Raw genomic sequence first — 25595 nt, 5'->3', positions numbered from 1 at the left:
GCTCTTGAAGATGGTGCATCTGGCTTGGATACTATTGACGTTGCCAATACCGACACACTCCTCAGCAACACCTAAGGCCCATGGGTTTTTGTCGGCCTCAGCTCGGCCTGGAGCAGAGGAGAGGGTTGCTAGGGTTCCCGTGATCGCTAGACGCGAGGAACCTCCTCGGCGCAGCTAAATGTGCCCGTACATGCCTCCCTTAGTAAGCGACAAAGTGTAAGGAGCCCAGCGGCATGAAATTTTGGACTGCACAGATAAGGGCCGCTCCGCAGAGCATCGGAAGAGCTGTGGTGTAGCCACACCACTTACGATTCTCTGCGGAACATAGGGAGAGGTGTGGTGTAGCCACACGATACAGTGGGGAGGCAAGCGTTCTCCTCTCAGAATATACAGCTATGCGGTGGGGAGTGACACACGATTTGGCACAACTACGTATAGTCGGTAGTATTCCAGATGAGGAGGTCATACGCAGCATACGGAAACGACTGAGGGGTAGTCTGACGGTGTCATGTATGAAGTCCTGACATACAAGTGTTACACATCCAGTCGGGGGCATCTGGCTGACCGAGGTTAGCAGATTTTTTCTACAGAAGGGCAACCTCATCCAAAAGGGGAGACTAGAACCCAGAATGATGGGCCTGGGGCCGTCTGGTGCTGATTACACCTACCAGGGAACTGCTACTACTGTGACAGTGGCCACAGTGTCGGTGCAACAAGACTGGTGCTGTCGTGGAAATGTGTTCCTGCAGCAGATTTCATGGCTCCCAAATCCGAACAAGATCCCTGGAGGCCCCTAGCGGAACTAGATCCGCCGCTTGTAACACCATTCAGTAGACATTGGTGCCATTATGCTTGCTGTCTCCAGCCGGATTCTACAGAAAACGGGGATTTTTGCCACAGCAAGTGATGCTGCCTGGGCTTTTATGCATCAACAGCAGCAAATGCAGTTGTTCTTCGCGCTGTGGGCAACAGCACTGGCATCTGCTGCAGCATTAAAGTTTCGTAGATTTCTTTGAGAGGTCCTTTAGTCAAGTCCAGAGCTAGCTATGGAGCATTCCGCACACAGCCAGCATGGCCTTCTGGTTTCTGCTACTGCGTGGCCTTGTGATGACCGAAGTACAGCAAAGTGACTTTGTAGGGAATGAGACATTGTGTACTGTTTTCGGGTGATGGTGCGATGCTGCTCTTGTGTTCGAGGGGAATTTTCAAGAAGATGGGTTGGGACTCATGAAGCTGTCGTTCACCTCATGCGAAATATTCTGCATGTTGCATACTTTCTGGTTCTGCTGCTGCAGCCGTGAGAGCGCACAGAATTTAAGTAGCAAGCAAGCAACGTTGGAACCTGGCTGAAAGCGTTGATCCATAAGTAAGGTATTCAGCTGGAGGCCGTTTTCGGCTGCCCTCAGCAAAAGAAAGGAAAAACGCACTGCGGCAGGAGGTGCTGCTGCTGCTACAGCTGCGGCCAGCAGCAGGCTGCAAGAATATAGTGATTTCGATGTAGCAAGTACTTGCCAGCCGCTTACTCCGCAGTAGCAGCGGCAACAAATGCTACTGTAGCTGCTGCCCCAGCTTTAGCTGTGAGCCACTGCTGGAGTTCCCCAGCAAACCCTCGGTGTTAGTGCTGGTTCCCGCAAGTCGGCGCTGCTGCTGCAGCTGCTGCTTCTTGAGGATATGCTGCTGCTATATGAGCTGCAACAGCTCTGCCAATCCCTCCCGCGCAGACGGTTGCTACTGATGCTGCTGCTGCGTGCGGCCTGGTGAAGCTGTCGCAAGTCTTTACCTGCAGACGCCGAGAGGACATCAGCGAGGTGTAGCAGGCGCTGCTGTTGTTGCTGCCGCCACAAGTCCTGTTGCTGCTGCTGCCCCAGGAGATGGCATCTCTGCTGTTGCTCCACAAGGCCCTTCCAGTTAAGTGCCCTCGCCTGGAGAGCCTGCGCCTGCGCTGCTGTCGCTCTTGCTGTAACTGTTGCTGTTGTACTTGCTGGGTCTGCGCCTACACCAAAGCGCTGCAGGAAGCGCCTAATGGTGCGTTGTAGCCCTGTGCCCTCTTGATGCTGCTGCGCCCACTGCTGCTGTTCTACTGAATGCTTCAGCTGCAGCAACTCACGCTCAAATTCCTCCCTTCTTTGCTGCAGCAATAGCTGCTCCTGCCACAATTGAGCTGTCCTCTGCTCCAGTATTTGCTGCTGCAGCAGCAACTGCTTCTGCCTTTGCTGCCTTTGCTCCCACTGTAACTGCTCTGTGCGTGGAGTCAACAAGACATTCTGCTGCATTGAGGTAGGATTGTCTGCTGCTCCAACAGCTGCCGCTGCTACTGTAGCCTGAAGCTGTTGTAGTTGCTGTAGCATCTCCAGAGCCTTCAAAACATTTGCATCCTGCTGCAGCAGCTGTTGTAGCAGAGTTTGCTGCTGCAGTCGGAGCCCCTCAAGCTGCTGTTCCTGTTCCCTTCCCCCTTCAAGCTGTTGTAACAGCAACTGCTGCTCCCCTTTGTGCTTTCGCAGCAGCCGCCTCACCTGCCGATGCAGTTGTTGCACCTGCTGCTGCAACCTGGCAGCTCGCTGTTCCTGCTGCAGCTCATATAGCCGCTGTTGTTTCCTTCCGGCACTATCTTGCCGTTGTTGCGGCCGCTGCTGCCTCTGCTGTCCTTGCCTGTTTCTGCCTTTCCACGCGCTCTGCTTTCCTGAACAAGCGCTGATGCAGCAGCTCCCGTCCCCCAGTTGCTGTTGCTGCGGCATGGAAGCGCCGGGATGTAACAGCACCTGCTGCTGCTGCTGCTGCTGCTGCTCTGGGAAAGCCCCCTGAAGGTTAACAGATCCTGGTGAATGGAATGGGGGACTGCTGCAGTCGCTGTAAATGCACGAAGGCTGCGCAGAGGTGAAGGCTACGGGACTATTCAACGCATGGGAGCCACAGCAATGCGGCTCCAGAGGCTCTTGCTGGAGCTGGTGGTGTTGAATTTGCTGCTGCACTTGCTGCTGCACCTGCTGTTGCACTTGCTGCTGCACTTGCTGCTGCACTTGCTGCTGCACTTGCTGCTGCACCTGTTGCTGCACCTGTTGCTGCACTTGCTGCTGCACTTGCTGCTGCACTTCCTGCTGCACTTGCTGCTGCACTTGCTGCTGCACCTGTTGCTGCACTTGCTGCTGCACCTGTTGCTGCACTTGCTGCTGCACTTGCTGCTGCACTTGCTGCTGCACCTGCAGGTGCGTTTGCTGTTGCACCTGCTGCTTCGGGATCGACAGAAATTGCTGCGGTTCGTGTTGTTTATCTTGCGTTAGGAGCAGCAACTGCTGCTGCTGTTGCTGTTGCCATGCAGTGTGGCTGCGGCATCTCGGCAGCTGAAAAGGAGGGGAGTTTGGGGCGGCTTCTTGCCTATGGTAACTACTACTTTGCGGCTCTAGTTGTAGCTGTTGCAGCAGAAGCTGCACCTGTGGAGTTGTTACGCCGCCCACTGTTGCTGGCCGGGGTTGTCTCAGTGGTTTACTTGACAGGAGATATGCACCTTCTGGCTGCTGTGCCGGAGTGTACCACAGATCTTTCTGCAGTTGCTGCTGTTGTTCCTGCTGCGGCTGCTGCCGTAATCCCCGTTGTAGAGGCGGTCTCAGTATCTGACGGAGTGGTTGCTGAAGCGGCTGTTGTATCTGCTTTCTAAGCGGCTGCGCGAGCATGTGCGGGGCAGCAGATAGTTGTCTAGAGAGAGATAACCCAGCGCAAGGGGCAGAAACTTGTTGCGGAACCCTTTCACCCAGCTGCTGTGGGGGATGGAGAAGCTGCTGCTGCAAATCCTGCTCCAGCGGCTGCTGTATAAGCTGCTGCATCTGCAAGAGTTGCTGTGGCAGCAGCTGAAAATGCTCTTGCCGCAGCGGCTTCTGCTGCGTTTGCATCTGTTGCAGAGGGGGTTCTTGCCAGGCTATTTGCTTCTCCATTACCTGAGGCAGCAGTGGCTGCATTTGCTGTCCCTGCAGCAGCAATTGAGAATGCTGCTTTGGGTTGGGCGGCAAAAAGGACTGGCTAGGCTGCTGAAGCTTTAGCGGCTGCTGCAGAGGTGGCTGCCGCAGTAACGCGATTTCATCATCTTCAAATAGAGATGCCGGCAATGAGGGATCCCAGGGGGTCCCTTCCGTTTCAGGGTCTGTTTCCATAAACTCAGAAGCAGCGGCTCGTTTCTGCTGCTGCATCTGTTGCGCTTGTCGCTGTTGTTGTTGTTGCTGCTGCTTGCACGGCATGTGCTGCTGCTGCAGTTGCTTGTGTCTTTGCTGCTCTACTTGCAAGGCGTGCTTTAGTTGCTGCTCTCCCTCTTTTGGTATGCCTTCCTGCAGGCAAAATTCGTGAAGTGCTGCTGCCGCAGACTGACCCTCCCTGAGAGGCACGGCCTTGACAGCCCCTGTGGAATCTTCAATCTCAAGTGCGGCCACGTCACTCGCACCTGAGGCATTGCTAGCCTCCAGGCCTGCTGCTGCTGCTGCTGCGGCTGCAGCGGCTGCGGCTGCGGCAGAGGCGCTTGCTGCAGCTGCTGCTGCTGTTGGAGACGGCACTGGCACTGGCGTTAAGACAGGAACAGCAGCAGAACTTGCGGGGACGAAACCGGTGCCAAAGGTGGTGTTGTTGCTCTTGTAGTTTAGAGGCTGCAGCTGACGTTGCAGCAGCTGCTGCTGTCCTCCATTCTGCAGCAGACACGGCGCACACGCCTGCGTGACTTTTAAATAAAAGAAATGAACGCATCAAGCTGTCAAGCAAAAAGAGGGACCGCCAAGGTCTACTTGTGATATACTTGGCACTGCTGGAACGCACCATGCATGGCTGAAGCATTTCTGCTGCTGCAGCGGCGGCAGCTGCTGCGGCTGCTGCTGCAGCTGTAGGAGCTGGATGTGCCCCTGAAGTCAAGCAGCGTACAGCAGAGGAGGCAATAAATGAAGAAAGCGCTGATGGTAACGAATATGGCCTCACTGTCGCTGCCGTAGCAGGCAGCCCTTCCCGGCTGCTTCTGGGGCGCCTGCTGCAATGACAGCACTGCTGCTCTGGATCGCTGTGGAGCACCGACACTCACGTTTTGGGTAGGGCCCTGATGTCTTGATTTGCGGCTGTGAGAGTGCTGTGCTCTCTGTTATCAGCTTGCCTGCAGCAGCCACACCAACGGCAATGACAGCAACAGCAGTAGCCTTATTATAGAAGAAAGAAATAACTGACAGAATCCGAAAAATGTAACAGCAGGAAGAGCACAATGCGCTGCTGGCGCTGCGGCAGCTTAGCGATGATAACTTACTGAAGGCTTCTGCTGCACCATCGGCGGCTTCTTTCTGGCGCGTACTTGTGGGCGATGGAGCAGCAGCAGCAGCTGCTGCTGCTGCTGCCGCTGATGCAGATACTGTCGCAGCCCTTGTTGCTGCCCCGATCAAGCCCTCCAATGCAGAGGCAGGTGATTTCGGTGCACCAGTTTGGCCATCTGCTGCGTTTATCTGAATCAGCGGCTGCTGTCTGGGCGTCATTTGTTGCTGGTGCGATTGGTGCTGCAACCCGCCTCGGTGTTCGTCATTTTCCGTGACACTGCTCTCTTGCTGGCGCATGAGCCTCTTTTGTAGCTGCTGCTGCTGCAGTTGTTTTTGATGGATGAGCCGCTGCTGCAGCAGCAACTGCTGCTGTTGCAAGTGTTGATGCTGAAGCAGCTGCTGCTGCAGCTGTTGTTGCAGCTGCTGCTGCAGCTGTTGCTGGAGACGTTGCTGCTGTTGCAGTTGCTGCTGCAGTTGCTGCTGCATCTGGTGCTCTTGCACTACAGGTAGCGGAAGAGGGCTGTCGCCACGAGGCGTGAAGAGCCAGTCAGTCTCTTCTGGTGTAGACAGGGCACTCAGGAGCGATGTTGATTCTTCGTATTTTGCAGCTTCTGCCCCTGCCAGCGTTTCCGCTGCATGCCCTGCTGCTGCTCCCCTTGATTCTGGTGCCTGTGAAGAGGCTGCAATTGCTTCTGTTCCTGTTGGTAACACCGTTGACAGAGGGACCATAAAGTCACTGTCGAGGACGTTCTGGCTCATTTTTTCAGATTCAGCTGGAGCAACAGAAGCGGCAACCCCCCGTGCTGGAGCTGCTCCTGCGGAGGGGTCATAAACATTGGAGCAGCCGTTGTAGTTGCTGCTAGTTATGTGCGCTTGAGTCGTAGCATGCTCCATTGTTACAGCTGTGCTTGGCTGCTGCCTCGTTAACAGATGCTGCTGCGGTAGCTGCGTTTGCTCTGCCGAGATGCGGCGCGCCGCAGCTGCTTGTGCTGCCCTTAGGGCCGCAGCGCCTGCTTCTCTTGCCCTCTTTATGGTCGCTGCTGAGGCTCGAGCTAAAGCTAAGTATGAGTTTGTTGGCTTCCTTAGAGGGTATTGCTGCAGGTGCTGCTGCTGCAACTGCTGCAGCAGTTGCCGTTGCTGCTGCAGCAACTGTTGCTCTCGCTTCCGCTGCTGCTGCTGCAGTCTCTCTTCCCTCTGCTTTTGGAGCAGGGAAGCCTGTCTCTCAACCAGAGAGAGACGGTCACTATTTGGCGAGCCAGGAAACGTTGAAGCTCGTCGAGGCTGCTGCCGCTGCTGCTGCTGCGGTGGTGGCTGTGGAGGCAGGCTGCTATAAGCCTTCAGCTTATGTTCCTGCCGTAGCGGTGGTTGTTGCTCTTGCAGCTGCTGTTCCTGCTGGCGTAGCTCTAAGGGGGAACCTGCCGAAAAGAAGCGAAGAGGCATTGGACTCCCCTGCTTTTTTACGTGCCGACATGACTGTGTCCTCTTTAGCAGCTGCTGTTGTTGTCGTTGCTGCTGTAGCTGCTGCTGCTGGTGCTGCTGCTTCTGCTGTGCAATTAGTAAGGACTGTCTCTGTACAAGAGATAAACGAGGAGAGGAAAGGGCGCTTTGCTGCAAGGGCATGCTCCGGGGTGTCGCAGCCGCGCCCATTAGAGACGGCGGTTCTTCGTGAAGCTTCTCCTGCTGCTCCTGTTGTTCACTTTTTTGCTCTTGTTGCTGCGGCTCCTGCTCCTTTTGTTGCTTTTCCTGGTCGTTTTCGTGCAGCAGCTGCTGCCCTTGAGGCATCGTTTTCTGTTGCATCTCATTTTGCATTTGCTTTCCGCAGTGCAGCAGTGCTTCACGGTGTAATTCGGGCGCGGCCTGCTGCTGCTGCTGCCCTTCTTGAGGTTCTGACGGTGTTTGTTTCTGCTGCGGCACATCTGCTGTCTCTTTCTGCTGCTGCAGTTCCTCTCTTTGTTGCTGCAGCATTTCTTGGTCCTGCATCTTTTGCTGCTCTTCCTCCTTCTGGGCTTCCTGAGGCTGCTGCAGTAGCTGACGCCGAGGCAGAGAGACGCAGAGATCTTCCGCAGGGCGTTGTGGGGCTTGAGAAGAAGTGACAGCGAGCAGCCGTCTGTAGCTTCGTGAGCTTTTACGGCGAGCCATTTGCTGCTGTTGCTGCTGCTGCTGCTGCCGCATTTGCTGCTGTTGCTGCCGGCGCATTTCATGCTCTTCATGGTGCCGCTTGGCAATGGCGATTTGGCGTTCAATTAGTGAGAGTCTAGGTGACTGCTGCACGGGCTGTTCATTGACCGCGCGTGCTTCTTGGGCTAGCCCGCGTTGCTGCTGCTGCTGCAGCTCCCCACCTTCCTGCATTTCATGTTCATTCTCCGCTTTCGAAAAAGGAGGCAGCGGGTAGGCTGCCTGAGAAGCATCTTCTTGCTGCTGTTGCTGGTTCTGGTGCTGCTGATATTGCTGCCGTTGCCGTTGTTGCTCAGGCAGCTGCAATGCATCCTCTGCATCCCTCGCCTCGCAGCTTTGGCTGTTGCTGCTATCCGCAGGCACTGTGTCTTGGGCCATGCGTTGCTGCAGTTTCCGCGAAGTTGAGAGATATTGAAGCGGTCTTTGGCTTCGCAAGAGCTGCAGGCGATGGTGCTGCGGTTGCTGCTGCTCCGGACGGTGCTCATGCGGAGAATGTCTTCGTGGTCTTGTTAGTACAGTGGTGGCTCGCAGCTTTTCGTGCCTTGGTTGCTCCTCTTCCTGCGTTTGCGGGTGCTCGTCCTGCCACTCCTGCTGTGTCTGTTGTGATAGCGGAGGCTGCGGAGACTGCATGTGCTCAGAATGCGCTAGTGATCGTGGGGCGGCGATGGTAGCGCGTAGTTTTTCACGTCTTGATTGCTTTTGCTGCTGCTGCTGCGACTGCTGCTGATCGTCCTGCCACTCCTTTCCCTGCTTAGGGCTCCTTACCTCCTTGCTTCGGAAGCGTTTGTTGCTTCTGGTGCTGTCTTTAATGTTGCTGCTTTTCAGTGCAGCGAGGGGCCCTACGACTGTGTGATTGCGTCCCCTTGGATTGGGCTCCAGCTTTCTCTGGGTGTGACGTAGGTGCCTATGCTGCTGCATATGCGGCTCTTGCTGTTGCTCCTGTGGGTCCTGGTGCACAGGTTTTTGTGACACCTGCTTCTCCTGTTCCTGAAATTTCTGCATCTCTGATTGCTGCTGAAATTGCTCCTGAAAGTGCTGCTGCCTTCTAGGAGGCACTGCAACGGGCGAAGAGCTTTGAAGGCCTTGTGGAGCATCTCCCGTCTTCGCCTGCGCCACACAGAGGGGAACCCCACAGGTTAGCACCTTTGTGGCTGAAACGCCTCCTGCTGCTTTTGTTGAAGTTACCGCCAGTGCTATTGTTTCTGGTGCTTGCGTTAACCGGAAACTCTGCCATATTAGTATTGTTGCTACTGCGGGACAGCAGCAATTGCGCCCGTACAGATTCCTTCAAAGTGTCGTGTTCAAGTGGAGAAGGAAATGAAGGTTGGCGATGCTCGTCTGCCTGAGGTGCCGCAGTTCCTCCCCAACCGCCTGAAGCCTGCGATTCCTGTTGCTCCTTTTCTCGCCGTTTCTCCTCGTTGTGCTGCTCATGCTGGTTGTGCTGCTGTTGCTGCAACTGTGAAACTCTCCGACTGGGCAGGAAGAATGCCTTTAGGATACTACGTCGTGAGGTTTTCGCTGCAACCGAAGCAGCAGGGCCCTGCGCCTCATCTGGGGACCCCACACCAGCAATTTTGTCTGCCTCATTCTGCGGAGGCCTGTGTGAGCTCTCCGACCCCAGAGCACGGGCATTCCTATCTTTTTCGGCTGAATAACGGTCGGGTTGTTGCTGATCTTGCTGCTGCTCTAGACTCTGCTTTTCCACTGAGGCGGCGGCGGTAACTGACTGCATCTTCCACTCAACGCATTGGTGTGCTGCAGCGGCAGCTGACGCCTCTGCATCCTCTGCTGCTGCTTTGACTGCATCTGTTTTTTCTGCTGTCGCGGTTTCGCCTGTTTCTGCTTGGGCTATTGAAGTTGCAGCTTCTCCCGGCGCCAGGGCTTCCTTTGCGTCAGCAGGCTTGCTACTTGCTGCAGCAGCTTCTGTCTGCTGTTTCCTGCCCGTGACACTGAAGACACGACGACGCCGGCGGCTGCTGTTGGGTACACCTGCGGTAATTCTTTCAGTAGCTCTCCTCTGCCACATTGGAAGGCTTAAGATACTGCGACGCTGAGATGCAGGCGACCGTTTGCCTTTGTCGTGTGGATTTCCCGAATCTGCAGCAGCAGCAGCAGTAGTATCAATGCCTGTATGCTCCGTAATCTCACAGGCGTTTGCAGCGCTGCCCTTTAAGGGCCCCGCAAGAGCCTCAGAGGCACTAAGTGGGCCCCGGGGCACCGGCGGAGACCCTTTTGGGGTTGGGAGGCCCTCTGCTGCAGCCACTGCCTGTAAAACGCACATAGTGTAAGTCTTTTGCAGCACAAGCTGGGAAGCCTGAAGTTCATACTCAGCTCTATCAGGAATTGCTGCGGGTGCACCGGAAGCAGCCCCAATGCAGGTAACGGACTACCAGCTGCACGGGAAGCGGGAACTGAAAGAGCGGATATAGTCAGCTGACCTGTAATGGAGGCAGCCAAGACCCCCCGGGAACCCCAAAGTGTTCTGCTTGTCTAGGCAATAGAGGAGATGATGGACGATCACCAGGAAGGGCTAGCTGTGTTTCAGGTCCCCCTCTTGACTCCTCTACAGCCTTTATGGGGTCTGCATCTCTATTTTGTCCTGTGTCCATGAAAGGAGTGGGCTCCTGTTGGGGCTTTCGAGTATTTCCTTGCCCTGTTAAACGGCTCAGCAGCCGCGGGGAGCCAAAGGCCCTTAACTGTACAGGCATCTGTGTAACAGGGATCGTCCAACAGCAAACCGTGGAGATTATTGCAAGTTCCGGCTTTCTAAAGGACTGAAAATCCCCTCTTGTGCAGCTATGATTGAGGAGACCTCGAGGCGAGGTCACCTCTCACGATGCGTTTTGGAGCCTCAAGAGCCAGTTGGAACACAATGCTGGATGATCTGAATTGATCCCAGACGATGAAAATCCATTCCTTTAGTGAGTTCACATAGATTTTCAAGTGGGGCTTCTAATCCTTGCTAGAGGCCCTGGATGGAAAGATAGGAACCTGCAGCCATGTGAACTTTACGGGCCAGTGTACCCACGGAGTAGAGAGAAACCCTCACAGGAAAATCAATAAAACAATGACATCCTCAGGATCTATACCTTACTCATTCTAGTGCTCTCACTGCTGTTGCTGCTGTTCTTGTTGCAGTTGTCGCTGCTGTGCACGCTCGAGCAGAGTCGGCCGCACCGAGGCGAGGCAGGGTTTTGCTTCCAATGATCCGCAGTCTGGCCTATTTATCATAGTTCCAGATTCCTCTTATATTTTAATTCATTGATATCTATGATTTTCTTGGGTTAATGTGGATTTTTCCTCCTCTGTGGTGTGTACAAATGCCCTGAGTCCCTGCCGCACTAAGGATCAGGGAGCATGTCATCTGAATAGCTGACCTCGTACGCCCCAGAAAAACAGTGAGCTGCAGTTCATGTGTTCCTGAAGGTAGATCAATGCTTCTGAATTGTTGACGTATTAGCTGGTGGTGTTCCGCGGGAACTAGGCCCCCAACTCCAATGTTGAAGGAGACCAAGACAGCGGAAGTCCTGGCCCGGTTGGCTGGCTAATGGCAAACCCGAGGCTTCTGCGTGGGTTGAAAATAATGTCCATGGTTAATATTAATTTCCTCCTCTTCGCAGCCACCCGCTGCTGAGGATGCTGTTTGCGGCAGCTCTCTTCATAGGGAACGAGCACAAAGAAGTGGCACACAGGCAGCCAAGGAGGGAAACAGCTACACACAAAGAAACAAGGACAGATACACAACAGGACACGCAGGCACAAATAATTACTGACAAAGACTAGCACAACAGGAGAGCACATGGAGGAACAGAAAGACGCAGAGGAAAACTGCCAGAGACCATGAAGGAATTGCAGCATGGCACTGCAGAATAACAGACGCGCTTGCATGGCATTTTGTTTCCTCCCCTTTCTGTTTCACCTGCCGATGTGTGGTTCCTCCTCCGCCTGTTTGTGAGCGTACCGGCCCTTATCTACATATACCCTTGTGTGTGCAAGTATCTGCCTGCTTCTGCGTCAGTCTGCGCCATTGTCCATTTGGCTCCGTTACCACTGACGTATTTGCGCTCGTCTCTTTCTGTGCTACATTCATCGCGCTTTCTACCGTGCCATTTCCCTTCATTTCTGTGCCACCACAACTCAGCACAGACCAAAGCATGCACTGACCTCTCATTGTCTTGCATATCTGGCTGCAAAAGAAAACCAGTGTAACGAAGGGTCCCTTTGGGGTCCTCATGGACCCCAAGGGCACCAAAACCACACCAATGGGGACCTCATCGGGCCCCCAAGGGGACCTCAGGGGGCCCCCTGGGGTTCTCAGGGGGCTTTCCTAAGGCTTCTACGTACGCATTTCTCACTTTGTTTACACTCATCTGGAAGCCAGCAAGCGGCTGTCCTGTGTGGGATAGCAAAGCAGCTCCAGTGCATTACACCACTGCTGTAGTAGCTGCTGCAGCTGGCTCTGCAGCTGCTCCCTTGGGTGCATCAAAGGAGGCCCCTCACCACCTGACGTAAGACACAAGCGAACGACCTCACGGTTGTCTGAGACTCATGCTGGAGGTGCAACCTGCAGTGCACCTTGTGGAGTCCCAGAACTGCCGCACGCAGCAGCAGCTGCTGCTGCCGTTGGATCTGCGGCATCTAGAGGCCAGGGCGACTGGAATAGTTGGCCTGCTGCTACAGCAGAATATGCCTCCGACACGCCAACACCGACTGCTGTAGATGCAGCATAATCTTCTTGCTCTGGCGGCAGCTGCGGTGATACTTGCTGCCGCAGCAAATTGCTGCTGCTGCAGCATATTCCGGCAGTCTGTGGGTTGGAAACTGCGGCCTGCTGCAGCAACATCTGCTGCTGTGCCTGCGTCTGCACGGGGAAGCACGGGTTCATTTCTTGCTGCAACAGCAGCTTCTGCGGCTGCTGCTGCTCACTGCGTTTTGTGTTTCTGCTGCTATCGTTCCGCGGTCGCTTTTGCACCTGCCGCTCCGCCCCATTCCCTTTAGCCCTGCGTCTCTGCCGTGGCTGCTGCATGTTGTGCTGCTGTTGCTGCTGCTCCAAAGAGTGCAGTTGCTGTTTTCGTTGCAGGAGCAACGGAGGTGCGGTGTGCATGTCAGCTGCGTCTGGCTGCAGAGCTACAGCGACAGGCTCTGCAACAGCAGCAGCAGCATCAGTGGCAGCAGCAGCTGCTGCTGTTACTCCATGCAAATTAACTGCGTTAGGGTCGGTAGGAAACGAATTGGAGGAGGAAGTAGGGCCGGAAGATCCCCACTCGTCTTCTTGGGCACACTGTGCCTGGGGTTGAAGGGCTCCTGGGGTAACCTCTTGCTGCAGCAGCAGAGTATGCTGCCGCTGCTGCTGATGTGGTTGTTGCTCATGATGTGCCGGGAGCTGTCGCTGTTGCTGCGGTTGCAGCGAGAATGATTGTTGTTGCTGCTGCTGTAAAGTTTCACTTCTAAAAAGAATGTGTGTTGTGTCTGATGGGTTCCACGGAGGAGCCCCCACTGGTGTGTGGCCTGGTGAGAGCAGCAGGGGAGTGTCAGTGCCGGCCCACCATCCCTCATGGGACTGCGCTGTCGCATGTGAGTCGGCTGCTCCTTCCACTGCTGTTTCTCCGGGCGTTGCTAGGGCTGCGTCTGCACCAGAAATGAACCCTTCAACGTACGGAACCCCTGAAGGGTGAAGCCAGGGCCTCTGCGGTGACGACACATGGAGGGAGGGAGGGACCCCCAACGCGGCTGTCTTCGTCATGCCCTCTTGGACTCTGCCTGCAACAGCTGTTGTTACATAAGAACCCAACGGTATTTGCTGCGGCTGCTGTTGCAGCGAGGGCTCCTTCTCCCCATACTGAAAGCCAACACTCTGGGAAGGGAGCAAAGAAGGATACGGTGTGTCCTCATCTCCGCTACTGGCGCTGCAGCAGCTGCAGCTATCACTACTGCTCGACGCTAGGAGCTGCTGCAGCGAAGGAACGCCCGACTGCGCTCCTCGGTGTTGCTGGTAGCCAGTGGCTACGGCGGCAGCTGCGTCTGCTGCTGCTTCTCCTGACTTGGCACGGTGCCGCGATCGAGACGCCGCAACAGCTTGGGTGCCCCGAGTTGCTGTCCGCCGCTGAGGGACACTTGAGTTTGATGCAACTCTCCCTGAGTAATTTGGTACAACGCCACAGCTGGTGCTACTGCTGGTGCTTTTGCTGCTCCTGGACCCTTTGATTCGCCAAGATGCACAGCTCACATCGCTGCTGCTGTCGTGAGGCACTCCACTTTTGCCGAGCTGCAGCGGGCACGGAGACGCAAGAGATGGCAGCGGCTGAGCAGCGCACAGTTGCAGTGGAGTTACTCCAGGCATTTCTCCCTGTGGCAATGAAAACCTGGGGCTCGGAGGGGGCGGGGGGGGCGGTCCACTATAATTGGGGAGCATTGGCGATAGCCACTGCTGCGGAGCGCCCAGATGAGTCTGCTGCTGCTGCATGTTGCCGGCTTTTTGAAAGTGATTGCTCCAGTCATACATAAGAGGCGCAGCGGTACCAGGTTCCGATGGGATTGCTGCTGCTGCTGCGTCGCTTATGGTAGTGCCTTGGTGAGCGTCTGCATACAAATAGGAAGTCTCGATATAGCAGTCTTCAAGTTGAAGCTGTTGGGCAGCAGCAGCGGCGGCGGCTTCTGCCGCTGTTGCTGCTCGCGCTGGCACTAGTGGTGGCTGTGAGGCTGTTGCTGCTATCTCCTGTTTCTTCTCGCCGGCACATGCGCCTGAGGTCCACTGAAAATCAGGAAAGACCATATGGCTTGCCCCTTGTTGTTGTTCGTGATGCAGCAGCACCTGTTGATGTTGCTCGTGCTGTTGTTCGGGCTGTTGCTGTTGGTGTTGCTCCTGCTGCTGCAGCTCGTGCTGCTGCAGCTCCTGCTGTTGAAGCTCCTGCTGCTGCAGCCCTTGCTGCTGCAGCTCCTGTTGCTGCACACACCATGTGCTAGCTCCAAACGGCGGGCTGATGGGCATTCCCGGAGGAGGTCCCTCTGGTGCCCCTTTTAGTTCGGTCACATTATGAAGGGCTCCTCCGTAGTTGCTAGACCAGCTTGAGATCCCTGTGCAGAAAGCAGGAACCACATCAGCAGCTGGAGCAGCAGCTTCGCCGCTGTGGTGTGGGGCTCCAGACGGAGGCGCATGCATCGGCAGCAGCCTCTGTTTTTGCTGCTGTTGCTGCTGCCTCCTGCTGTTGCGCCTGCTGTTGCTGCTTCGTCTCGTGCCTTCTTCAAAGGGGTCGAAAACTGGTGGTTCGTGAGATGGCCTCAGTGGCGTCTCACGGGGGCTTCTGCATAATTCTGGAGCGAAGGCACCCTCCACAAGTGCATTCTCTGGTGCTGTTGGTTGGCTTTGCAAAATATGCTGCTGCTGCTGCTGCTGTTGCTGGGAATGACCCCCTGAAGCACCCCCTACAGGCATATCTTCGGTCTGAGGATGTAGGGGAAGACTGGACATGGAGCAGCTAAAGTTGGTGTCTGCAGCTGCTGCTGCTGCAGTGGGTGTGCTGCTGTTGGTACTTTCCCCTTCTTGTACATGCTGCTGCTGCTGTTGCTGCTGGTAGTCAATCCGTCCCTTTCTCGCCCTTGCGCAGCTCTTCCGTAGCTTGAGGCCTGGCGTTGCCTGCCGAGCGCCCCCTCTCCTACCAGGTATGGTTAGTTTGCTTTCTTGCCCTTCTGCTGCTGTTGCTGCGGTGGACGCAACAGTTGTTGCACTAGCGATGTCTTCTGGTGTGGGTCCGCTCTTGCCATTCGGAGTAGCAGCTGCTGCAGCAACTGAGGCACCAGAAGAAGAGGTAGCAGCAGCAGCGTTAGTGCTTGTGTGCTGCTGCCTCTTTCTGCGTGCTTCTGCTGCTGCATTTCTTTTCATGGACAAGAGGTTGGCAAGGGTAACCTGGTGGGGTCCTTTGGCACGTAATTCCTTAACCCATTCTATTTTGAGGCCATTGCTACAGCAGAAAGACAAACATAATTCCTCCACCTGGCGCCAGCATCCCAATAGGTGAGCTGCGTGCAGCAGCTCCTTCACTGTCAGGCCACCCCAATTTGTTGTATGGCCTGGCACGCCGCGGCCCAACACGATCCCGTGCTCGGAAAGGATCTGCTTCTGCAATAAGTAACAGCATCAGCGTTCTCACCAGAAAAGGATGAAAGAACACAGCAACAGATATGCCTCCGCACCCCGAAGGCATGTAAGTAGCGGCAGCAACAGCAGCAGCATCAGCATCAGCAGCAGCAACAATGCCACCAGCTGCAACAACACTTGCAAAAGAAGCACAAGAAGACAGGCAGTAGCAAAACTGCCAGCCAGTGCAAGAGCGGGTAGTCTCACACATCTTGCGGCATCGAGAGATCTTCTTTGGTTGAGGACGCGCCTGAGGATAGCTCGGCCTTTAAGGCCAATAGGAAGGTCGAACCCCGGAAACCATTGAAGCAAGCAGCCTTCTGTCTCGGTCGCTGCTGCTGCTCCTGGTGTCTCTACTGCTCCTGCTGCTCTGGCGGGTGTGGTTTCTCCTACGGGTGGTGGTGTTATTGCTGCTGATGCTGAAATGCACGAAGGTCGACGGTTGCTTTCGTCTACGGGTTCACAAGTGGGCGGATTGTGCTGAAGCAGCAAATTCTGCTTGAATTGCTGTTCCTTGTCCCTTTTTTCGCTTTTGAGGGGCAAAGTCTCGGGAGCCATGATACTATGTGGTGCCCCATCCCCTAGGGAAACACCTGGTGGGAATGCAGCCATTGTGGCTCCTTTTACTGCTGTTTATGCTATTGTTTTTGCTGCTGCTGCTGCTGCTGCTGCTGCCGCCGAGAAGTGCGCTTGCCCTTGACTACAGGGAGCAGCAGCAGCAGCAACGAATCAATTTTGGAGCAGGCAGCAGCAAAACAAGAACAGAAATGCCCTCCATCACGGCGTCTGTGCTGGCAACCTTCCGGATTCGGTTGTTGATACTACTGCAGTTCCGGGATCAGCTGCAGCTGCTTCTGGTGTGGTTTCTGCTGCTGCTATCCCTGTTTTTTATGCATAGAACAGACTGTACTCGAACAGGTCCAGCAACGGCTGTGCCATTTCCACTTGGCACAAAGGCCCCGTGCCTAAAGGTGCTGGTGTTGCTGTGTGGCTCTGTTGGGGATGCTCTTCCTGGTACTACTGCTGCGGCCTCGCTGACTGCGCTATCCACTTCCTGCTGGCGAAGGCAACAAGGGGCCCCTAATGTGGGGCCCCTGCCCCCCAGGGCCAGGAAGGGTAGACCGTCTCACCACCGCCGTTGCTGCCGTCCTTACGAGGCTTAATGAAATGCAGTTGGCAAATAAGTAGTTGCAGCTACTGGTGTCTGCGGAAAAAAGCTGGCGCGGACGCGCTTCTGCAGCAGCCGCTCCGATTCCTGCTGTTGCCGCTTTGTGGTGCTTGATGTACCTGTGTGTGCACCTGAGAATCAGTATTCCAGCGAACGTCCCACGAGTAGCGTAACTGCTGCTGCACCTGCTACTTCTGTTGTAGCTGTTGGTGCATTAGGAATCCCTGTGGGGTACACGTACACCCCAGCAGCGTCAGCTCACGGGCGTGTCAGTGACCAGTGGGGTTGTTGCTGCCGCTTCTGTTGTTGCAGTTGCTGCTGCAGGCTGGGTACCTGCGTCAGCAAGTGCATACTTCGATGAGTTCCAATAAAGCCCGCCTGAATGTGGCTATTTTCTAGCCCAGGAGTAACTTTGGCTGGTGCCGCTGCAATATGTGAGCAGCAACAGCAATGACGGAGGCAGCACAAGCAATGGGCGCCCCACTCTAGCCATATCTATCGTCTTCCCTGCGGAGTGTGCCGGAGTCCCTCAATCCCTGATGGCTCTAAAAGGGTAAAGCGGCTCGCCTTTTGACATGGAGAGCAATGCATAGTCGATTCTCTTTTGTCTTGTTTCATCTGCCCTCCAACATTGCTGCTGCTGCCATTGCCGTTGCCGCCTCGTCTCCCTATCGCTCGTTGTCTCCCTGCGTACCTGACTTCCAGAACTGATCGTCCGCTTGACGCGGCTCTTCTCCTTGACTATCTCACAGCACTGCTTTTCCACCGAAGGATAAAGACAAACCCTTTAAGTATTTCTTACCGTATTACCCCGAATGGCAGGAGGCTGACGAGACAGTAGGTCACAGCAACTACCACCTGCGTGGCACTTTCATATACGGTACTCTGCTCATTCGTGCACTTCCTTCACAGTTGAGCCATTTTTTGTATTGCTTCGGAGTTTGAGGCTTATGAGCTTCTCATGCGGGTTGCCTAACATGGTTGTCCGCCTGTAGTTTGCAGTAGCAGCGAATACTTTTTAGTCACCGGCAGCAACCGTTGCAACTGCTGCTGCCACTGCGCCAACTCCCATCCAGGCGTTATCAGCTTGACTGCGAACCCTCGCAGGTGTGACAGTATCTGACTGCGTGTTCGGTCCCTACCTAAAGAGAGCAAGCTGTCTCCCGAAACTCTTTACAGAGCTGTGCGACGCCATTGTACTTGCGTTTGATGCTGCAACAGCAGTTATTCCTACTCTCGTCTCCCAAAGCTAGAGGACCATTTACTGCAGCCACTCGCAGTGTGGCTGCTGATAGTGCTGCTTCAGTCACTCGCTGTGCTTCCAAAAGCATCGCCCCCATCTTCGTGTCTAAGTTCGCGCTGTGCGACTAAAGATCACTCGGCTATTGCCCGGTGCCAAGTGATGCAGATTGCGAGTATCTTAAGTGCAGTTTGCCGCCCTGCGGCAAACGTCTGGTGCCACTGCAAGTATCGCTGCTGGTGTGCTGTGCTGCGTGTCAACTAAATGCAATGTCCACTACGTGCTGTTGCTGCGTTTTCTGCTCTCCCTTTCACTCCGGTAGTCAACTGGCGTGTTATCAAGTTGCCGCGCCATTCCCAGAGGCAGCATCAGCAACAAAAGCAGCTCTAGATCCTTGAGCTACAGCACGTCATGCTGCGGCTGCTCCTGATGTTACTGCTGATAGTGCTGCCCTTGCTGCCCATTTCGTATCTGAAGCTGCCGCGTGGGCCACCCCCCAGGGCGCTCCTTTAATTCAAGTCGCACATGCAAATCAGAGCAGCAGCATTCGCTGCTGCTCTTCCTTTCGCTTGTCCTGCAGCTGCTTTCGCTTCTGCTGCAGTTGCAGTTCTCTAGGCTGCAAAGACAACAGCTTTCGCCGTGGCAGCTGGTCCTCTTGCTGGAGCAGCTATTGCTGGTGTTTCGGCTGCTGCAGCAGCAGGGGAAACTGCTCCTGCGCTTTCGGTACTGCGAAATGCTGCTTAGCCTTTGCAGCAGCCTGCTTGTTGCGGCTGTTGCGTCTGATAGTGTGGGTTACTACACAGCTGCACAGCACCGTCTCGGAGAGGTCTAGGGGAGGCGGGGGCCTCTGCTGCTCTTCCTTCAGCCTTTTGGTTGTAAATTTCCTGCAGCAAGTGTTCGAAAATCAATTTTACGTTGAGTGATGTAACAGCCGATGCCTCGCTAAAGAACAGACCGTTGCTCTGCGCAAAACGAGCAGCCAACTCGTATGGCACCTACGCGCATTCCATATACACAATGTTCCAGTGGGAAATAACAACCAAAAAAATTCCCAGCGTTTGTAATAAACAACACGGTGGCTAGGTAACCGTTTGGCCAGCCTGTCTTGTGAGTTAATAGTTATGTTCAGAGCTCCTTAGGTAACAATTGAAAATACCCCAGCTAGCTGGTTAGAACAGGAAGGCAAATGAACCAAACAAAAGGGCATAGACAGAGCAGCAGCGAAGGAACAAAGACATATGGTTCCCCAGGGCTATACAAGCAGACAAACACGCAGATGAACCCATAGAAGTGAAGCCCCCACCCTATCGCTAAGCAAACGTGAGCCTGTCATGACTCCCTCGTTCCGTCTGAGCTTCTCCCACTTTTTCACCAACAAGTGCAGCAAACAACACACCTAATTTGTTTCTGTTCCTCGTCATATAAGCACGCAGTGTATTTAAGTGAATGTTTCAGTCTACCTCTCTCAAGGAGGGATCCTTTTCGCAGAGATCGACCTTATTGCCCACCATCATCACCACGATATCAGGCTCGGCATTTTGGCGCAGCTCCTCAAGCCACTTGCTAGCGCTTAGGAACGTCCTCTTCCGGGTCACGTCGTAGACCAGCAACGCGCCCACAGCCCGCCGGTAGTGCGCTGAAGTTATGCTGCGGTAACGCTCCTGGCCAGCTGTGTCCCAAATCTGCAGCAGCAGCAACAGCAGCGCCACATGTGTGGGTGATGGCTACTAGAGATAAAATTGTGGAAAACGCCTGCACTTTCAATTGAGGCGTCTCTCTGGCATTGCTGCAATGTCTTCTGCCTCGGCGCCTGCTAATGCTGCTGTTGCTGCTGCAAATGTCGCTCATAGTGGACTCTAGCCGATTCTGCAGCTGATGCTGCAGCTGCTGCCGCTGTTGTTGTTGCTGTTGCGAGTATCCGACCTGTGCCTTGACTGTGCCTCCTACAGCAAGAGGTACCGTTCTAGTGACGAACTCGACGCCTATCGTGGCCTTAGGATTTTGGGGAAGAGTGCCTCGGGTGTATCTGGAGAGTAAATGGGTCTTTCCCACAGTAGCATCTCCAACCAGAATTATCTTGTAGAGATGGTCGTACACATCGGCTGCCTGCGACTGGGCCATTGCTGCTACTGCCGCTGCGGCCGCTTTTTCTGCTGCTGCTCTTGCCGCTGCTGTTTCACGGGACAACTCAAACCAGCTGCTAGCGAATTACAGTATCTTCTTACGTCGAAAGGGTCATTTGCCCCCGCGACTGCGCTTGTTGTTGCCGCGATTTCTGTTGCTGCGGCGGCTGGGCAATCTTAGGCCACAGAACACGCGCAGCCGCTACTGGCACAACCTTTTAACGGCAGCAGTAGCAGGGACCTTCTACTTCACCCTGTAGCGGCAGCCAACTAAGCGCAGCTGCGATTGCTGCCGCAGCTCTTGGCTACCAGAGCCGCCTCAATTATGGAGCTTGCAGCGAGTTTCTGCAGCGGCTGCTGCTGTTGGTTTTCGTACGAGACAGCCTATTGGGGATGCCAACTCCACAGATGCGGCTGCTGTTGCTGCTCCCAGCGCCTCCGCCACTGCCGCTGTATGTGCCGCTGCTGCCCAGGATTCTGGCTTTGTCTAGAGGTACCCAGCAACAGAAAATATAAGCAGCTTGCTCTGGTGTGCATACACCTCAGGTAGCAAGAAACGCACGGCTGAAGTCAGCGTGGGAAACGCGTGGGTCGGCCAGGTGTCGTGCCCGCGCAGCATCAGCAGCGGTACCAGCAACACTGTAGCAACCTCTTTCCTCTTGTCTTGTCAAATCCTTGAGAAGAAAATCACCCCAGAATATGGGAATAAAAAACTGTTGCTTAATTCGCCCCCTGGGTTTATTCTTGCCGCCGCTGCTGCTGCTGCTGCTGCTCCTGCTGCTCCCGAGCCGCCGCCGCCTGCACAACAGCAGCAGCAGCAGTAGCAGCAGCAGGAGCCCTGGGAGCCGGCGTTTATGGCTATATCTGTCCCTGTGATAGCACTGGCGGCAATTGAAACAGAAGCAAAGCGTTGGGCTTTCCTCATACATGATTGTTGGAGTGTTCATACAGCTAAACAGCAGTAGGGCTTACACCATCCCAGTCCCCCCGGTGCCGCCGCCGCCAAAGCAGCAGCGGCAGCAGCAGCCACTGAAAAGTAGGACTTCAAATGGCTCCCTAATCGGGCCAGCGAGAGCACTGGATTTACTTACACACTTATCCCAGCTAGGACCGGTGCCGCTACCGCTGAATGTTCCAGGTGCTGCGACTATCGTGTTGTTGCTGGTCACGCGAGTCTGGCTCCATGCGCTTCAATGATTACCTACAGACAGAGCCGCTGACACTTCGTCCCTCTGGCGTATCTCGTACGCAATGCATATAGCAGAATCTAATGCATCAGGACCACCAGAAGCTCTAGGATCAGTAGCTCTAGGAGCAGCAGCCACAGCAGGCGCAGCAGCTAATGCTGCAAATGCGCTGTTGAGCTGCTGCCCAAGACAAAGGGTCTTCATTCTGTCTTTGCACTAGTTGGATGCCCCGCGTGACATCACGCCTTATATAAGTTCGTTGCTGCTCCTGCTTGTGCCACTTATGTGGCCCTAGGACACTCTCTTCAGGAACTGTACTGCAGTGTCTGTCCCGGTGTTGTTCCTCAGTTTTGGCTTCCCTGCTTCTGCAGTGACGATGGCAACGCCTGCGGTGAGAAACAACGCCCTCACGCCATTGTTCCCGATCAATTTTTGGCTTGCTGCTGTCTATTTATTTTCCCCCGTTATCATTGCCCGCATGTACCTCTACCTTGGCTTGTACGTGTAAACGATTGTGGCTCTGTAACTCCATTTTCCATCGTACTGTACGGTTTGTGTGGTTGTGCGTCGGCATGATGCGTATCTGTGCTTGCATCTTCCCTTTTGTGTCCGTTGGTTTCTCCCGTCCGTCAATCCGGCGGTGTTTATACTGTTATTTGTTTCTGTTTAGCCATATGACTCCGTATCTGGCGATGCTTGCTTCCATGATGCTATTGTTGTTGATGCTGCTTCAGGGAAAAGAACAGCACGACTACCTTTTCAAGTTTATTATAATTGGAGACGCGGGGGCCGGCAAGTCATGTCTGTTGCATCAGTTCATAGAAAACAAATGTACGTTCAACCAAATCCCTACCGTTGCTGGTGTTGCCCTATATTTTGTCGATGCGTCGTAGCTTTTCTCTCCTTATATTCTGGATTCGTCCCCTTCATTGCACAGTTATCATTATCTAGAAACTCATTTGTAGGGCAAGCAGCAGCGGCACAAGCACCTCTGCCACCATTAGCCCCTCTACCAGCACGCGAAGCACCGGAAAGGGCAGTTGCATTGTGTATGTTGTAGTTCGTAAGGGTGCCAGCCACACCATAGGCGTCGAGTTTGCTTCGAAAGTGATCAACATTGCCGATCGTCGCATCAAACTGCAGATATGGGACACAGCGGGCCAAGAGAGGTACCGCTCTGTCACCCGCAGCTACTACAGAGGAGCAGCTGGGGCCCTTCTAGTGTATGACATATCCAAGTACGCACCGGCTGGCTCACGTCGTTATTTTCTGGCTTGTGTTATTTGTCTGCTTTTGGTTTGCTTCTTCCTTAATTTCTGCTTCTTCCTTAATTTCTCCGTTGTTTTTGGTATCATTCCCACGGTGCGATGGTCTCCTTGCCCCACTGTCTCTGTATGCATTTTCGCATATTTTTTATGGATGTCCGCTTCTCTCTTCTTCTATTTTGCTCATCTGTGCGGGTTTGTGTACTTTCTGTCCACCTCTATGCTTGGCTCTGACTCTTGTTTGTGTCCTGGCATATCCATGTCTCTGCTGATTTTTATGACAGGTTCTGTGTCTCCGTATCTTTCATTCGATTATTCAGCCGAGTCTGCATTCTCTTCTCGAAAATTTTCCGTGTACTTCTGTCTCTCCCAGTCCGGGGTGTAGGGCGTGTAGCCAAAAGACAATGCTTAAGGGTGCACATCTTATCACTATATCCCGCATTTGCGTACCCTTGGCTTTTCCCTTCTGGGCGTGTCTCGCGTTAGCGCTTTCGCATTTTGCCGGCGCAATCGTGTTTTTCAGTTTCCAAATACCTCTGCGGCCGCCGGAGCATTCGGCGTCACGCTCTCGTCGATCTTCTGTGTCAACTTCAGTGGTCTCTGCCTTTTTTATCACTGATATGACTACTGATTGTGCCTTCAATCGTGACGTTCGGCGCTGCTTCTGCTGCTCCTGCTGCAGTCGCGAGTCCTACAACCATTTGATAAACTGGCTCGCAGATGCACGCTCGTTGGCCCGCGCAGATATTTCCATCGCCATCGTCGGTCAGTTAAGCTTCCTACCATGTTCTCTCCCTTCGTGTGCGTTGGCCTTCTCTGAACTGTGTTAGCTCGGTTTGCCTGATTTCCGAGCCATTTATTGGCCGGCCTGTCTCATATGTTTGCACGTCATTTCTGCCCTTCCCGCATCAGTATTGGCATGCGTTTAGCCTCTCTTGTTGCCTTCTCTTTCCCTCTGCGCAAGCTTCATTTGCAATTTTCGTGTTTCCTCCTTTCTGCTGTTTCTCCCCTTTGTTTGAAATGAATTCTTTCACTTTTGTCAGCTTTTAGTGTGCTGAAGTGTATAACTTGTTGGTTCGTACATTTCTGTAAATCGCTCGTCGCCTCCTGACTTTAATGTCCTTCACCTGTTTCCCCTTCGCAGCCTGAAAAGCCACTTAGCATGTGCCTCTTGTGGTGCCACTGTTGTAACTGTTACCGCTATTGCGGCGCCGCTGCTACGTCAGGCAACAAGATGGATGTGAGGGAGAAGAGAGCCGTCACATTTCTGGAAGCCTCTCGCTTTGCTCAAGAAAACGGTAGAGTGGAATTTGCGTATTTCTATATTTCTTGTCACTTATCTGCTTTTCGACGCTCCGTTCCTACGTCTCCTTCCTTGGGCCCCTACTTGTATTGTGGCTTCCTTGTTTTCTTTGTTTGTTTCTGCTTTTGATTTCGCCTGCAACATCATGTTCGCTCTAGCGCTGTGAGTGGGCTCCCGCTGTGTCGTTATTAATGCTGTTGCTGCTGCTGCTGCAGATGTTCTTTTCTTAGAGACAAGTGCCTTAACTGGCGAAGGGGTGACAGATGTCTTTGTCCGCGTTGCGCGGCTCATCCTCAGCAAGATTGAAGATGGTTGGGCAATGCATTCTGCACAATATTTCCGTATCAGCAGGCGCATGCAGGAGCAGCAACAGTAGTAGCCGGAACAGAAGCTGCAGGATTAGCACAAGGAGCTATAATGAAGCGGCTAAGTGGCGGTACCGTCAGTTTCAGCAGCGGCGGTGCGTGAAGTGTTTTCACATCTGTGCAGGCCTGATTGACGCGAATGCAATGGTTGCGGGTCTTAGAGCTACAGGCACCCAGCTGGCTGATGGTTAGTCTCATCGGCTTGCTGCTTCTGTAGGGAAAATCGCTGTGCTTTGTCAATCTGCTTGTCCGTTGCTTTTTCGTCTCACTGTGGTGCCTTCTTTGTGAGTATTCCTGTCGGCTCTTCACGCTTGCCGCATAAATTGCTGGTGCGGGGTCCCGTTGTGCCTTTAGTTTTTGTCGTTTATTTGTCTCTTTGCTATCGAGCGAAGTGTGACGCTGTCGTTCTTCTTTTTCCTGTTTCCACTTTGCTTCTTAGTTGCCTAGTCAGACTCGTTTTGGCGGATGCGCTGCGCACAGAAGGCCCAAAAACAGAGTCCTCTTCATGTTCCTGCTGACGTCGCACACAAACACTGCAGCTGCGACAGCGCTTCTGCTGCATGAACTGCAGCACAACCCGCAACAAAAGCTGCAGCCACAGCGCCACCAGACGCACCAGCAACGACCGCTGAGACATAAACACTGGCGGCCTTTACAACAGTGTCGGCCACTGCAACAACAGAAGGGTGAATGGGAGCCCCGCTTAAAGAAGCACTGCTTGTGGCAGCAGCAGTACCTGTCGCCTTCTTGGCATCAACGAGATTTTCAGTTTCCCATGAAGTGCAGTGTCGTGTAGTACCTGTGCATTCGGAGACCTCAGCTATTGGTTGACGACCCAGGTTCACTACTGGGGACACGTTCAGGGCCACCTCGATCCCTCGTTTGTCTTTTGTCTTCAAGTGCTGCGGCTGAGACAGAGCAGCAGCAGTGACGTGGCGGTCATCGGCTTTATTACAGTTGACATCCTCTGATTGTTCTCAGAGATTGACTGGTAGACTAGTGTTTGTTTTCTATTGCTCATGTTCTATTTCTGTGTCTCGCCGGGGTAGAAACGTCAGTGTTTCATAACTAATCTTATAGCCTGCCTCACGCACCACTGGATCCGGCCACCCTTCGGTTGAATACTCAGTCGGGCCAGGTTAGAGGGAAGAAATGATGGAACAAAAACAACACTGCACCCAGCTCTCTGCAGCGCCCGCCCCCTTCACGGGGCACTTGAAGCAACAAACTTTCAGAAGGTCAAATAACTGATTGCAGGCCTGCACTGCGTTGTCTTCCACAGCCCCGATGCCTGTTTCTGGGCCTGTGTACGCAAGTCCACCAAACGAGTAGGCCCAGAGGTGGCGTGCTGTGGCAGTAGCCAGTGCA

The 25595-nt window shown here is 54.1% G+C and overlaps 4 protein-coding genes across 4 annotated transcripts; 1 reads left to right on the top strand and 3 right to left on the bottom strand.

The window, feature by feature from the left end:
- Nucleotides 1-1571: 1571 nt before the first annotated feature.
- On the bottom strand, nucleotides 1572-10150 carry ETH_00023285 (uncharacterized protein; the record flags this gene model as incomplete). Its single annotated transcript, XM_013380498.1, has 6 exons — nucleotides 1572-4664; nucleotides 4792-4874; nucleotides 5048-5116; nucleotides 5264-8549; nucleotides 8722-9708; nucleotides 9881-10150. The coding sequence occupies 6 exons, from the start codon at nucleotides 10148-10150 to the stop codon at nucleotides 1572-1574; spliced, it is 7788 nt and encodes a 2595-aa protein (XP_013235952.1).
- A 1838-nt stretch (nucleotides 10151-11988) lies between these two features.
- ETH_00023280 (uncharacterized protein) lies at nucleotides 11989-16188 on the bottom strand (the record flags this gene model as incomplete). Its single annotated transcript, XM_013380497.1, has 2 exons — nucleotides 11989-15558; nucleotides 15784-16188. 2 exons carry the CDS (start codon nucleotides 16186-16188, stop codon nucleotides 11989-11991), a joined length of 3975 nt encoding a protein of 1324 aa, XP_013235951.1.
- Nucleotides 16189-19435: 3247 nt separating this feature from the next.
- Nucleotides 19436-20105, bottom strand: ETH_00023275 (Rab 11b, putative; the record flags this gene model as incomplete). Its single annotated transcript, XM_013380496.1, has 2 exons — nucleotides 19436-19666; nucleotides 19908-20105. The coding sequence occupies 2 exons, from the start codon at nucleotides 20103-20105 to the stop codon at nucleotides 19436-19438; spliced, it is 429 nt and encodes a 142-aa protein (XP_013235950.1).
- Nucleotides 20106-21670: 1565 nt separating this feature from the next.
- ETH_00023270 (Ras family domain-containing protein, putative) lies at nucleotides 21671-24419 on the top strand (the record flags this gene model as incomplete). The annotated part of the gene is made up of 7 exons (XM_013380495.1): nucleotides 21671-21685; nucleotides 22029-22125; nucleotides 22355-22532; nucleotides 23242-23324; nucleotides 23786-23857; nucleotides 24078-24173; nucleotides 24352-24419. 7 exons carry the CDS (start codon nucleotides 21671-21673, stop codon nucleotides 24417-24419), a joined length of 609 nt encoding a protein of 202 aa, XP_013235949.1.
- Nucleotides 24420-25595: the final 1176 nt, after the last annotated feature.

Source organism: Eimeria tenella, genomic scaffold (assembly GCF_000499545.2).
Source record: "Eimeria tenella Houghton genomic scaffold, Eth_scaff67, whole genome shotgun sequence".
Lineage (NCBI taxonomy): Eukaryota > Apicomplexa > Conoidasida > Eucoccidiorida > Eimeriidae > Eimeria > Eimeria tenella.
The sequence above is the reverse complement of the archived record's forward strand: the minus strand, read 5'-3'. Positions and strand labels throughout refer to the sequence as shown.